The 14,597-nt window shown below is 37.0% G+C and overlaps 1 protein-coding gene across 1 annotated transcript; it reads right to left on the bottom strand.

The window, feature by feature from the left end:
• Positions 1-1,129: 1,129 nt before the first annotated feature.
• Positions 1,130-11,617, bottom strand: LOC110287280 (melanoma antigen preferentially expressed in tumors-like). The gene is made up of 4 exons (XM_021153936.1): positions 11,568-11,617; positions 4,194-4,493; positions 2,416-2,994; positions 1,130-1,643 (listed from the first exon to the last, which is right to left on the bottom strand). The coding sequence occupies exons 2-4, from the start codon at positions 4,481-4,483 to the stop codon at positions 1,130-1,132; spliced, it is 1,383 nt and encodes a 460-aa protein (XP_021009595.1). The 5' UTR covers positions 4,484-4,493; positions 11,568-11,617.
• Positions 11,618-14,597: the final 2,980 nt, after the last annotated feature.

Here is a 14,597-nt window from a genome sequence, read left to right as displayed (position 1 = left end):
AAGCTGATGGTTCCATGGCAGGCAGTTGAAATCTTTGAGAAAGCTAGTTCAAGGACACAAATCAATGTAATCACACTCCTGATGGCTGTGTGGGGACTCAGAGCTCTCTCTCTCCTCCCTGGCCTCAAGAGTTGAAAGGAACTCCCCCTGCCAAAACTCCTAATCATATTCTGTCTTGGCAAGGTCCCAAAGGAGTGGAGTCAAAACAACCTTAGTAAGACGTCTAAAACCAAGAAACAAAGTTCTCTTGCCTACCAGCCTGTTATACCAGGCATTTTGCATGACTCCAGATGGTAGACATCAAACAGATGTGAGAGCATGCCTCCAAGATGGTAATGTTGAATCCCTAAATCCTGCTGACGAGATCCAACACTATAAAGTCCGTTTTGCATTGAAGAGAATATGTATTAAGAGCAGGGAAGATGAAGCTTGGGGTCTAAGTGTGTAAAACACCTTTCTAGTTGCTTTAACCACCAATAAACCACAGAAATGTTCATTCTATGAGTGATTTGATGCAGGAACTTGTCTTTTCATTCTTGCTGCCTACAATAATATCTCAAAGTGATCCTTGGTCAATGAGTATGAAATAAAGAACTGAGGCACTGCAGTCTGAGGAAAGAAGAGGAGGTAGCCACTTATAATTGAAGACATCAATGGGTAGTGGCTATAAATTCTTTTATACACTGTTAAATATAGAAGGTTTTCAACAAGAAACTAAAGACAGCCTTAAATGTGAAAGTTTAATAAAACTTAATGGATAAAAATATTGGCTTCATTAATCACCTGGTCTTCCCAAATTCATTCAGGGAAATTTATATTTACCCTGTTGGTGTCAAACTCCTACAAATAAATCTCAGTGAGGAAAGGGCTATAAGTTATCATGACTTGCTGATCCATATCATATTGGTCAGTAAGACCATTAATGACAATGGACAAATGACTCAAAGGAACTCTCAACTTTTCCATTTTTAGTTAAGGTTCTTTATAAAGGTCAGTTACATATCTGTATTTCCTGACTACAGCTCCTACAAAAAAATAATCTTATATATGAAATCTACAGAATTCATGAAAGAACACTGAGTTCTTAAATGGCACATATCAATGTTGACAATTGGTTGAGCTGTGAAATTCACTCTGAAAATGTGATCCAGTTCATGTCACTTCGCTGTGCTGCCTGTAGCATCGCCTTCAGTTGTGCCTGCACAACAGCAAGCTTTTGTCGGTCTAAAATACCCTGAAAATACCACCGTTCATAGCAATGCACAGGGATAGGGTAAATTACATATTTCAGCTCCATTAGTGGTAGTAAGTTTTGCAGGATTCTTATGAGCATGGACATTGTAATGGGGTTAGAAGCAAAACTAAGCACACGGAGGTGGGAACAGTGGCTGAGGGCCTGGATAAGAGAAAATATTGTAGAATCTGTTATAAGACAATGATTTATCTCTAGATACTGTAGGGTACCAGAGACATTCTCCATGAGTGTTTGTAAAGGCTCACAATCTTCCCACGATATTGGATTGTTACTGAGATTCAGCCGCTTAAGGTGGGCAACCTGAGGACACTGGGACAGAAATCGGAAGTCTCTGTAAGAAAGCTCACAGAAAGGCAGATCCAAGTAATTCAAATTACGTGGCAGGACTCTGTAGGGAGAAAACAAAGAAGCCCTGCTGAAGAGTAAGGAATTGATGAATCTATGAATCTAGAACAAACTGCTTTGCACATATATTGCTGAAGCCACTAACAATGTGGGTTTAACTCGATAGGTTTATGGCTTTAAGAAATGTACTTTCCCACTCTTAGACACAGATTGGTAATCTTCAGAATATGTACAAGATAGTGTTATGCTCAGTTCTTTGAAATAGTAAATGAAAAATATTAACCTACTTGGTACTTATAGTCCATGGGGAACAAATTCCACTATTTGGTGGAATGGGATCAGGAATAACAGCCAAACTCATGTCCCCAAATCACATGATTCTGGACCTAATTCTTGAGCATAACACATGAACAAAAATGATCTGACATTATGAACTATGGAGATCATTTGATGAGCATATCTGTAAGCATGACAGAATGAAATCTCTAACTTCTTCCACCAGTATGCTTCCAGTTCATCTCTGGATAGCTGTAGAAAGGCTATGTCTTTTTCATTAATCTAATTTGGGCCCTGTATTGTGTGTGTGTGGTTGTCTGCATAAATGAATGTTGTATCAACTTATTTTTATAAACCTACCTTTTCGTTTATTCTAAATAAAGTGCTCAGCTGGACAGTTTCAAATTTCCAGTAGTGATACTGCTGACATGCTTATCACAACAGATTCCAACATGGCTTTTGAATGCTATAGAATAATTTCTTTCTTTTCTGAACAACATAGTGTCCAGGAAACCTGGCACCTCCCCTCAAACTCTTACCTGAGCAATCTGTGTAGACGATTTGTTAGGCAGAAGAAAGACAAGTTTAGCTCTTGAAGGTTGTCCATTCGCTCAAGTTGGGTGAGAAAACTTTTGAATATTTTTCCAGTCAGAGATGTGAGGGTGATTTTAGACAAACTAAGACTATCTAAGTGGACCATCTGAGACAAAAGGGTGTTGATATCATTCAGGGAAGCCTTATCAATTGCCAGGTGATCAGTACATAACAGATTCAGGAGTTTCAAGGTATTGTTATAGTCAGACAGTTTATAAATTTGCAAATCACGACAGCAGAGATGTAAGGACCCTGAGCTCTGTTCAACTTTACTTAGAAGGAAAGACAAAAATGTCCTTGTTCTCAAGTTGCTGTTAAGGGAAAGGCCCACTAGTAATTCAGTAGGATATCTGGACAACTGAATCTCAGATCCTAAATTTACAGTGCTATGCTCTCTTCTTCTGTGGGAAGAGGTTTGAGAGTAAGAACAAGAGTGAAAACAGAAAGATTTTGTCCTGATTTGAAAACATGTGGTCCTGCAGTCAGCATCCTGTCTCAAATCTAGGACCTTCAGTTTGGAGCCTCTGTTGGGGAAAGAGGAGATAACACGTATGAGAGATAGCATATTTTAATATAACAAATAGCATTAATGATGACATATAGGGGAAAAGCCTCTTGTTCTTCATTCCATACAGCAAATAGTAGCATTTCCTATGAAAATACAACATACAGCATTTTCTGATCTGTATTCTACACTAATGCTAATCTGCTTCAGTTCTTTTTTCTTCTATGTTACATATTCATCATGCAAATCAATCATTAGTATCCTCACTCAGATCTTCTACAAATTACAACCTCTCTAAGACACTGGATTCTTTTGAATAACTTCACATGAGAAAGCAGAAGGAGTGTAAGAGCCAAAGGGGCTGGAGGATGCCAAGGAAATAAGACTCTCTACAGCAACAGTATCATTGCACATTTGAACCCAGAGACTTAGGAAGTGTAAACAGGGCCTGCAGATCTGCACCAGATGGGGCCCTAGAGCTGAAAGGAGAACTGAACACACATGCCCCTATCCCTAATTCCAGCATTAACTCCAGTTGATAACCATTTACAAATTGAAATTGAGTTTCTTCCAATGGAGTCACAGTGGGAAAACTCCTCTTAATGGTAGGCTGCATGCTCAGCAGTAGTTGGCTGATAGAAAAACAACTCAGTGGCACCTTTGGGGGTTCGTTGTCTCATAATTTTGTGTCAGGTCTTTCTTTTTTATTTCTATTTTTAAATTTTATTTATATATTCAATGTCTTATCTCTTTTTATCCTACAGGTTCTGTGCATATGCATTATGGCTTCTAGCTTTGTGGGCAACAGAGTGGGTCTCTGCTTTTTAATTTTTTTGTGTGACTTCTCTTGGGCTTTTTTCCTTCTCTTTGCTTGTTTTGTCCTATTCTGATTTGTTACATATATTTTATTTTCCAGTAGAACTCTGTTTGTTTTCTAAGAAGAGACAGAAATGTGAGAAAGGAAATGGAGAGAGACTAGAAGGACTAGAGGGAGGGGAAACCATATAAGGATACAGTATATAAAAATCTATTTTCAATAAAAGAAAAAAATCAAAACTAAAACCAAATCTTAACAGTTAGATCAAACACCACCACCACCTCCCATTCACTGTCAGCATTCACCATTAACTCTCTCTGGTATATCTTATTTCTCTGCTGTCACAGCAAGAAGACTAACCTGTGGCTGTTTTACCACATTACCATTATAGACAATCTTACCTAGAAGCAGAGTTTAGGACAGGAAGAACCTGAAGACCATCAATCATGGCTTTCAAGAGTGCACAGTGTGTTTCATGTGATCTTAATTTTCCAATGTGGAGACAGAAAAAAGGCCAAGCCTTCACTATTGCTGTCAGTGTCTTCTTATGCCCACCAAAGAAGGCAGCAGTGAACAGTGGAATGAAAAGTTCTCTTGGGATCTCCTCAAGTGATTGGATTATTATAGGCTCATTCTTGAGTAGACTATGTATAGCAAGATCTAACAGGGTGGCTGGGTCCTTGTGGTCCATCTTCACAAGCCTGTAACAGGATGACAAAAATGTTCAGTTTTGAACCAGTGATAACAATGCAGAAAACTATACAGTAAATATATGACTCAGACCATGGCTTCTAGAGATCTCTGCTATTGTCACAGGATAGATATTGATGAGTATTTAAATTATAGTTAACATATGTTAAAATAACATTTGAAATCAGAAGTAGGTTAGAAGACAATATTATATAGCTACCTACCTGCTAATATTTACTCTATAAAGAATATAAAACAACAAGAAGTAGAAATATAAATATACACAAAAGTTATATGTTCACTTTTAGGGAAGCAAACAAAAGTACTAGACCATTAAAAGTAACTGTAATTAAAAGAGACAAAATGAAACCCCAGAACATCATCATAACCATACTTTCTGGCAGGTGAAGACAGATCAAAATTTCAAAATTTATACATAAAAAGTGATGATGTAGGAATTCAAGTTGATCTAATACAACAGTTAGAAAGATTACATCCAAAATAAATACAAATTATGAATACTGTGTCTTTAAGGTAGTATCACAATGTAAATTTGTTAAGAAATAAATACATGCAGATGGTCCCACGGTCCCCAGAGGACTCTCCACTTAAAAGGCTCCCTAGCATGACCAGGATTCTAGGATCACTGGTGAGTGGAACACAACATCTGTTCCAAAACATTTGTGAGAGGCCTGTGACAGCAGAAGCAGCAACACAGGAGCCCTGTCTGACCAGCAGCTTGTGTTCCCTTCTGGTCAGTGATGGTATACATCGGTTTGAAACACAGCATACAACCCCACAAGTCCCCAGAGGAGACACCACTTTCAGGCGCTGTAACACACCCAGGATTTTAGGATTACACGATTACAGGATAATAGGAGCTTGGTCATACCAGGATCTCAGGGTCTCAGAGGAAGCCTGACTGCCCAAAACTCTGACACACCAGAATCTCAGGTTCACAGGATCCCGGAATCACAGGATCACAGAGAAAGCTGTACTCTGAAGAGTCCTGAATAAAATGGGATTACAGGAAGAACAGGATCCAATCAGATATATTGAGGGCAGCAAGCACTTGAGATAATCAGATGTCAGGAGGCAAGCATAAAAACAAAAGCAACAGAAACAAAGGCTACTTGGAATCATCAGAACCAAACTCTCCCACCTTAGCAAGTCCTGGATACATCATCACAGCAGAAAAGCAAGATATGGATCTAAAGTCACTTCTCCTGATCACGATGGGGGACTTTAAGAAGGAAATAAATAACTCCCTTAAGGAAATACAGAAGAACACATGCGACCAGGTGAAAGAATTGAACAAAACCATACAGGATCTAAAAATAGAAGTGGAAACAGTAAAGAAATCACAAAGGGATACCATACCACTCTGAAAATAGAAAACCTAGAAAAGAAGTCAGGAGCCAAGGACGCAAGCATAACAAACAGAATACAAAAGATAGAAGAGAGAATTTCTGGTGCAGAAGATACCATAGAAAACATTGACACAACTATCAAAGAATATGTGAAATGCAAAGAGATCCTAAAACAAAACATTCAGGAAATCCAGGACTCAATGAGAAGACCAAACCTAAGGATAATAGGTATAGACGAGAAGGAAGATTTCCAATTTAAAGGACCAGTAAATATCTTCAACAAAATTATAGAAGAAAACTCCCCAACATAAGGAAAGAGATGCCCATGAACTCCAAATAGTTTGGACCAAAAAAGAAATTCCTCCTGTCACATAATAATCAAAACACTTAATGCAGAAAACCAGAAAAGGATATTAAAAGCTGTAAGGGAAAAAGGTCAAGTAACATATAAAGGTAGACTGAACAGAATTATACCTGACTTCTCCTCACAGACGATGAAAGCCAGAAGATCCTGGACAGATGTCATACAGACCCTAAGAGAACACAAATGCCATCACAGGCTACTATACCCAGCAAAACTCTCAACTACTATAGATGGAGAAACCAGAGTATTCCATGACAAAACCAAATTTACACAATATCTTTCCAAAAATCCAGCCCTTCAAAGGATAGTAAAGGGAAAACTTCAGCACAATGAGGAAAACTAAGCTCCAGAAAAAAAACAAGAAAGCAATCTTTCAACAAACCTAAAGAAGATAGCCACATGAACAGAATTCTAACTCTAACAACAAAAATAACAAGAAGCAAAAATGACTTTTCCTTAATAATGACTTTTCCTTTTTTCTTAATGGACTCGATTCCCCAATAAAAGGACATAGACCTTATAAGAGACTGGTTACATAAACAGGAAGCAACTTTTTGCTGCATACAAGAAACACACCTCTTAGAGTAAAAGACTGGAAAACAATTTTCCAAGCAAATGGTCCAAAGGAACAAGTTGGAGTATCCATTCTAAAATCAAATAAAAGCAACTTTCAAGTAGCAGTTATCATAAAAGATAAGGAAGGATATTTCATACTGGTTAAAGGAAAAATCTACCAAGATGAGCTCTCAATTCTGAACATCTATACTCCAAATGCAAGGGTATCCACATTTATAAAAGAAACTTTGCTAAAACTCAAAGCACACATTACATCTCACAAAATAATAGTGGGAGATATGAACACCACACACTCATCAAAAGACAGATCCTGGAAACTGGAATTAAACAGAGACATAGGGAAACTAACAGAAATTATGAAACAAATGGGTTTAACAGATATCTATAGAACATTTCAATTTAAAACAAAAGGATATACCATTTTCTTAGCACCTCATGGTTCCTTCTCAAAAACTGACTATATAGTTGGTGACAAAACAGGCCTCAACAGATACAAAAATATTAAAATTATCCCATGCATCTATTCAGATCACCACGAACTAAGGCTGATCTTCAATAACAACATAAATCATAGAAAGCCAACATTCACCTGGATGCTGAACAACACTCTACTCATTGATAACTTGGTCAAGGAAGAAATAAAGAATGAGATTAAAGACTTTTTAGAGTTTAATGAAAATGAAGTCACAACATACCCAAACTTATGGGACACAAAGAAAGTAGTCCTAAAAGGAACATTCATAGCTCTAAGTGCCTCCAAAAAGAAGCTAGAGCGAGCATACACTAACAGCTTGACAGCACACCTAAAAGTTCTAGAACAAAAGGAAGAAAATTCACCAAAGAGGAGTATATGGCAGGAAATAATCAAACTCATGGCTGAAATCAAACGACTAGAAACAAAAAGAACTATACAAAGAATCGACCAAACCAGGAGCTAGTTCTTTGAGAAAATCAACAAGATAGATAAACCCCTAGCCAGACTAACTAGAGGCCACAAGGACAGTATCCTAATTAACAAACTCAGGAATGAAAATGGAGATATAACAACAGAATATGAGGAAATCCAAAAATTCTTCGTATTCCACTACAAATGTCTATACTCAAGAAAACTGAAAAACCTGGATGAAATGGACAATTTTCTAGACAAATACCAGGTACCAAAGCTAAATCAGGATCAGATTAATGATCTAAACAGTCCCATATCCCCTAAAGAAATAGAAACAGTTATTAATAGTCTCCCACCAAAAAAAAAATAAAAGCCAAAAAGCTCAGGACCATATAGGTTTAGTGCAGAGTTCTATCAGACCTTCAAAGAAGACCTAATTCCAATACTCCTCAAACTATTCCACAAAATAGAAGCATAAGGTACTCTATACAATTCATTCTATGATGCTACAATTACTCTGATACCTAAACCATACAAAGACACAATAAAGAAAGAGAACTTCAGACTGGTTTCCCTTATGAATATTGATGGAAAAACACTCAATAAAATTCTCACTAACCAAAAACAAGAACACATCACAACAATCATCCAACATGATCACGTAGGCTCTATCCCAGGGATGCAAGAATGGTTCAATATACAAAAATCCATCAATGTAATCCACTATATAAACAAATTCAAAGACAAAAACCACATGATCATCTCATTAGATGCTGAGAAAGCAATCCACAAAGTCCAACACCCATTCACATAAAAGTCCTGGAAAGATGAGGAATTCAAGGCCCATACCTAAACATAATAAAAGCAATATACAGCAACAGTAGCCAAAGTAAATGGTGAGAAACTGGAAGCAATCCCACTAAAATCAGGGACTAGACAAAGCTGCCCACTTTCTCCCTACCTATTCAATATAGTACTTGAAGTCTAGCCAGAGCAATTAGAAAACAAAAGGAGATCAAAGGAATACAAATTGGAAAGGAAGAAGTCAAAATATCATTATTTGCAGATGATATGATAGTATGTATAAGTGACCCTAAAAATTCCACCAGAGAACTCCTAAACCTGATAAACAGCTTCAGTACAGTTGCTGGATATAAAATTAACTCAAACAACTCAGTGGCCTTTCTCTGCACAAAGGATAAACAGGTTGAGAAAGAAATTAGGGCAATAACACCTTCTAAATAGTCACAAGTAATATAAAACACCTTTGTGTGACTCTAAGGAAGTAAAATGTCTGTATGACAAGAATTTCAAGTCTCTGAAGAAAAAATCAATGAAGATCTTAGCAGGTGGAGAGATCTCTCATGCTCATGGATTGGCAGGATTAATATAGTAAAAATGGCTATCCTGCTGAAAGCAGTCTGCAGAATCAATGCTATCCCCATCAAAACTCCAACTCAGTTCTTCAGAGTTAGAAAGGGCAATTGGCAAATTCATCTGGAATAACAAAAATCCTAGGATAGCAAAAACCATTCACAACAATAAAATTACCTCTGATTGAATCACAATCCTGGACCTCAAGCTGTAGTACAGAGCAATTTTGATAAAAACTGCATGGTATTGGTACAATGACAGACAGGTAGATCAATGGAATAGAATTGAAGACCCAGACCTGATCCCACACACCTATTTTCACTTGATCTTTGACTAAGTAGCTAAAACCATGCAGTGGAAAGAAGACAGCATTTTCAACAAATTTTGCTGGCTCAACTGGCAGGTAGCATGTAAAGAAAGCAAATTGATCTCTTCTCTTCTCCTTGCACAAAACTCAAAACTAAGTGGATCAAAGAAGTGTACATAACACCAGAGACACTGAAACTTATAGAGGAGAAAGTAGGGAAGAGCCTCGAACATATGGGCACAGGGGAAAGATTCCTGAACAGAACACCAGTGGCTTGTGCCATAAAAACAAAAATCGACAAATTGGACCTCATAAAACTGCAAAGCTTCTGTAAGGCAAAGGACACTATCAATAAGGCAAAAAGGCCACCAACAGGTTGGGAAAAGATCTTTACCCTAACCTAAATTCGATAGAGTGCTAATATCCAATATATATAAAGAACTCAAGAAGGTGAACTCCAGATAACTAAATAACGCTATTAAAAAAATGGGGTGCAGAGCTAAACAAAGAATTCTCAACTGAGGTTTACTGAATTGCTAAGAAGCACCTAAACAATGTTCAACATCCTTAATCATCAGGGAAATGCAAATCAAAACAACCCTGAGATTCCACCTCACAACAGTCAGAATGGCTAAGATCAAAAACTCAGGTGACAGCAGATGCTGTCGAGGATGTGGAGAAAGAGGAACACTCCTCCATTGTTGGTGGGATTGCAAGCTTGTACAACCACTCTGGAAATCAGTCTGGCGGTTTCTCAGAAAATTGGACATAGTACTACCAGAGGATCCTGCAATACCACTCTTAGTCATATACCCAGAAGATGTTCCACCATGTAATACGGACACATGCTCCACTATGTTCATAGCAGCCCTATTTATAATAGCCAGAAGCTGGAAAGAACCCAGATGCCCCTCAACAGAGGAATGGATACAGAAAATGTTGTACATTTACACAATGGAGTACTACTCAGCAATTAAAAACAATGAATTCATGAAATTCTTAGGCAAATGGATGGATCTGGAGGATATGATCTTGAGTGATGTAACCCAATCACACACAAAAACAACAAAAAAACAAAAAACAAAAAAAACCATGATATGCACTCACTGATATGTGGATATTAACCCAGAAGCTCAGAGTCCTCTTTAGAAGGGGGAACAAAATATCCATTTTACAGAGACAAAGTTCGGAGCAGAGCCTGAAGGAACGACCATCCAGAGACTGCTCCACTTGGGGATCCATCCCATAAACAACCACCAAAAACAGACAGTAGGCAGATGCCAACAAGGGCCTGCTGACAGGAGCCTGATATATCTGTCTCCCGAGAGGCTCTGTCAGTGCCTGGCAAATACAGAAGTGGATGTTCACAGTTATCCATTGGACGGAGCACAAGGTCCCCAGTGAAAGAGCCAGAGAAATACCCAGGGAGCTGAAGAGGACTGAAGCCCCATAGAAGGAACATTAATATGAACTATCCAGTACCCCCAGAGCTCGTGGATCTAGATGCATATGTAGCAAAGCAATGGGAGGAGAGGGCCTTGGTTCTGTGAAGTTCTATGCCCCAGTATATGGGAATGTGAGGACGAAAAATGGGAGTGGATGGGTTGGGGAGGAGGGGGATGCGGAGGGAATAGGGTATATTCGGAGGGGAAACTAGGAAATGGGATAAAATTTGAAATGTAAACAAAGAAAATGTCAATATATGTGTTTAGAAAACAGATTGAAAAAAAAATAGCCTGCTCCGACAGGCAGTGGCAAATGTTTAATGCACTTTGTTAGGATTCAAAATAAATAAAGACATTCCATTCCTTAGATAGATAGATAGATAGATAGATAGATAGATAGATAGATAGATAGATAGATAGATAGATGCATGAAATAAGGAACATGATGAGTCAAACTGGTCTTTGAAACACAAAACTTCTAGGGAAGAGTAAGAATAAGGACCAGAAAATAATTGCTAGGCACTTTGGAAAACGTGGCCAAATAAACAAAGGATGGAAATTAAGGATCTAGAATGATAAAAGAAATAATGAATCAAAACACCCAAATAGACACAGTTAAAAAGTTAAAAAAAAAATTGGAGAAACAGCAAACAGCACAATTTAACTGGACACTTTGAAAAATAATTATCAAACAAATAAAGCGAAGAACTACAAGATCAAACATGAAAACCACCAGTTAGCAATATTTCTGTTTATCACCTACCTAGTCTATGATTCCGTATTGCAACAGGCCGTACAAACTAGACGCTCTTCTTCAATAGAATTCCTTGCCGACAGGTAAAATCATCCGACTCAAGAGCAAAGAATTGCATTTACTGGATGCTTCTTAGAACTGTAATCCCAGGATGCACAACACCGAAGAAAGTTTGAAAATATATTTCAAGCTTTAAAAAGATAGGTTCTTTTATCGCTTAAATGTACAAGGCTGGAAGATTTGTAGCCTCCATCCTGTTGGTCAAGAACTGTGATTCTTTTATGTTCGGCAAAAGTCAAAACTGTCTTTCAAAGAGGAGGGATTTGCTAGATTGTGGCACCAAAGAGTGGTATCACAAATTGTTACAAATGCTGGAGGAATTTGTTCCAGAATTTGGAGCTCATGACAATTTCCAAGGTCAGCATGTTCCTGAGTGCATATGTAAATGTTCAGAGAGTTTTTCTCCAAGTTCTTAGTTGTTTTGAAAGTCCGGTTTAACAGTGCCCCACAGATTTCACTTTGAGGGTCCCAAAGCAATAATACTATAATTTGATTTTTCCTTGACAGAGCCATGCTGGTGCATGCCTTTAATCTCAGCACTCGGAAGGCAGAGGCAGGCAGTTTTCTGAGTTCGAGGCCGGCCTGGTCTACAAAGTGAGTTCCAGGACAGCCAGGGCTACACAGAGAAACCCTGTCTTGAAAAACAAAACAAAAAACAAGAACAAAAAGAAGATATCAGTTCTAAACTAATGTAAATATTTGAATGCAACTTCAAAACTATCTGTAAACATTTTATGGAATGTTATGAGTTAATGATAAAGTTCATATATTAGATAATATGCATGACTAATTAGGAGTAAGTGGAAAGAAAGACCCCTGAAAGGAAGTTATGATGCCAGACAAGAGAGAATACTTTAGAAATCTAATAACAGCACCATAGTAGTGATGCAAAAATAGACAAAAAGCCCTTTGGAACAGCTTAGAAAGCCTGGGAATAGAATTCTCTACCAAGGGATATTAGTACATTTTGAATATGTTATGGAAAAACCACTGGGACAAATATAGATATGCAATATAAGGTGCTGCAGAAAATCAGAATTTAGAAAAAAACTCGAGTAAATCTAAGACACATTGCACATACAGAATAACTGACAATTAATTAAGGATAAAAGCCTAATAATTAAGTCATGCAATATTTTGAAGAAAACACACAAAATTCTTCTTTAACAGCAACATGAGGAACAATATTTCTAAATATAAGTCAAATTTTAGAAGCAATGGAAGTGACTGATAATCAATCTGATAATATTAAATTAAAAGTATTTCAAACTATGAATCATGTAAATCAGAAGGTAATTGACCAAATGGGATGATGTATTGTTAATATATATTTGAGACATTTGGATAATAAACTATATATATATATATATATAACTAAGATTTGTGGACAAAGGGTTAAAAATTTTGTATACAAATGGAAGACTAGTACTCACTGATAACTCACACAAAAGACACTAATGGTAGAAAAGGATTTGTGGAAAGAGAGTTAAAAGGTGTTGCAAGCATTCAGATAAAATGGAGTGTGAGTGTAAGCATAGTTTATCATATATGTGAATAAATCGTCAAAGAATAAACAGAATAAAACTTATTAAATCATACAAAGGACAAAGAAAAACATGTCATGCTATTTTCATAGATGAATGCAATATAAAAATATATTTTTATCCTTGTGCAAAATAAACAACAAATTAGGGCAGAAACTTACAGGGAAAGAATGGGAAATAAAGGCAGGGTAGAAGAGAAGAAAATGGGAGTGACACATACAGAAATGCACTTTGGTAAAGTTTGATACTTTTAATAATTGTATTTTTTTAATGTGAAACATTTGGCCTGTATGTACAGATTAAGTCATTACTGCTATGAAATATCCAGGAATACTGTGTCCGTATTGAACGTGTGTAGGATTTCGTTGTGCCATTCTTCTCTCCACAATATAGGAAAATTTCACGCAAATTTACATTGCATTAGGTATAACTAATATAAAATTAATTTTAAGTATAAAATAATATATGTATCTTTTATGAAATTATAACACATTATATAAGAAACTTGAGTTTTCACAGAGTGTGGATACAAATTCATTATGAATGTTCTGAAATCAATATTCTATGGATGTAAGACCCAAGAATAAACAAGTGAAATTACACATTATGTGAAAAGGAAGACAGCCCCTAACCAGAAAATTAAACTAACTGCATTTTATATTGATATTGTAAATATTCACATAAATATTTTAACCGCATTGAAGCAATAACAAAATATTTGTTTTGAGAAAGCTTTAAGTTTTTTAAACAAGGTAAAAACTAAAAGAACATTACACAGATATAAGCTAATAAATATTTCAATCAAGTGCAGTGAGTAATTCTGAAACTAATTCATAAGTACACTGACTAGGAACAAAGACATGAGTAAGTATATTATTGATAATAAAATTCAGGTGAAGGAAACATTTAGAGGTAAAGTTAGAATGGACCAGAATCAGAAACATCACTAGGGGAACGACCCTGCTCCCTCTCTCTGTCTCTGTATCTCTCTGTTTCTTTCTGTCTCTGTCTCTCTCTCCATGTCTGTGTGTGTGTGTGTGTGTGTGTGTATGTGTGTGTCTGTGTGTCTGTGTCAGCGTCTGTGTTAATAAGCATGGGTATGTGCATACAATAAATATCTTACATCTGTCCTTGGAGAGAACCTACTAACAGTAGAAGCCCATTAATAAAGAATATCTAAATGTCATTTTCTAAGAAAAGAACTCAGAAATCCTTGGGCAAGTGACTTTGATTCAGGGCCGAGGGGGGGAAAAATCAAAAGATTAATTTGGAATTTCTATAGTGTCAGAAAATGAGTATAAAAAGCAAGACATTCCTATCTTGAGAAACCAATGGCAGGGTGGTTATGGCACATGTCTTTAATCCCAGCACTAGGGAGGCAGAGGCAGGCGCATTTCTGAGTTCAAGGCCAGCCTGGTCTACAGAGTGAGTTCCA

The sequence above is a fragment of the Mus caroli genome, unplaced genomic scaffold, assembly GCF_978045245.1.
Source record: "Mus caroli unplaced genomic scaffold, Mus_caroli_1 scaffold_5, whole genome shotgun sequence".
Classification (NCBI taxonomy): Eukaryota; Metazoa; Chordata; class Mammalia; order Rodentia; family Muridae; genus Mus; species Mus caroli.
Note: the sequence above shows the minus strand (reverse complement) of the source record. Positions and strands in the feature narration are given on the sequence as shown.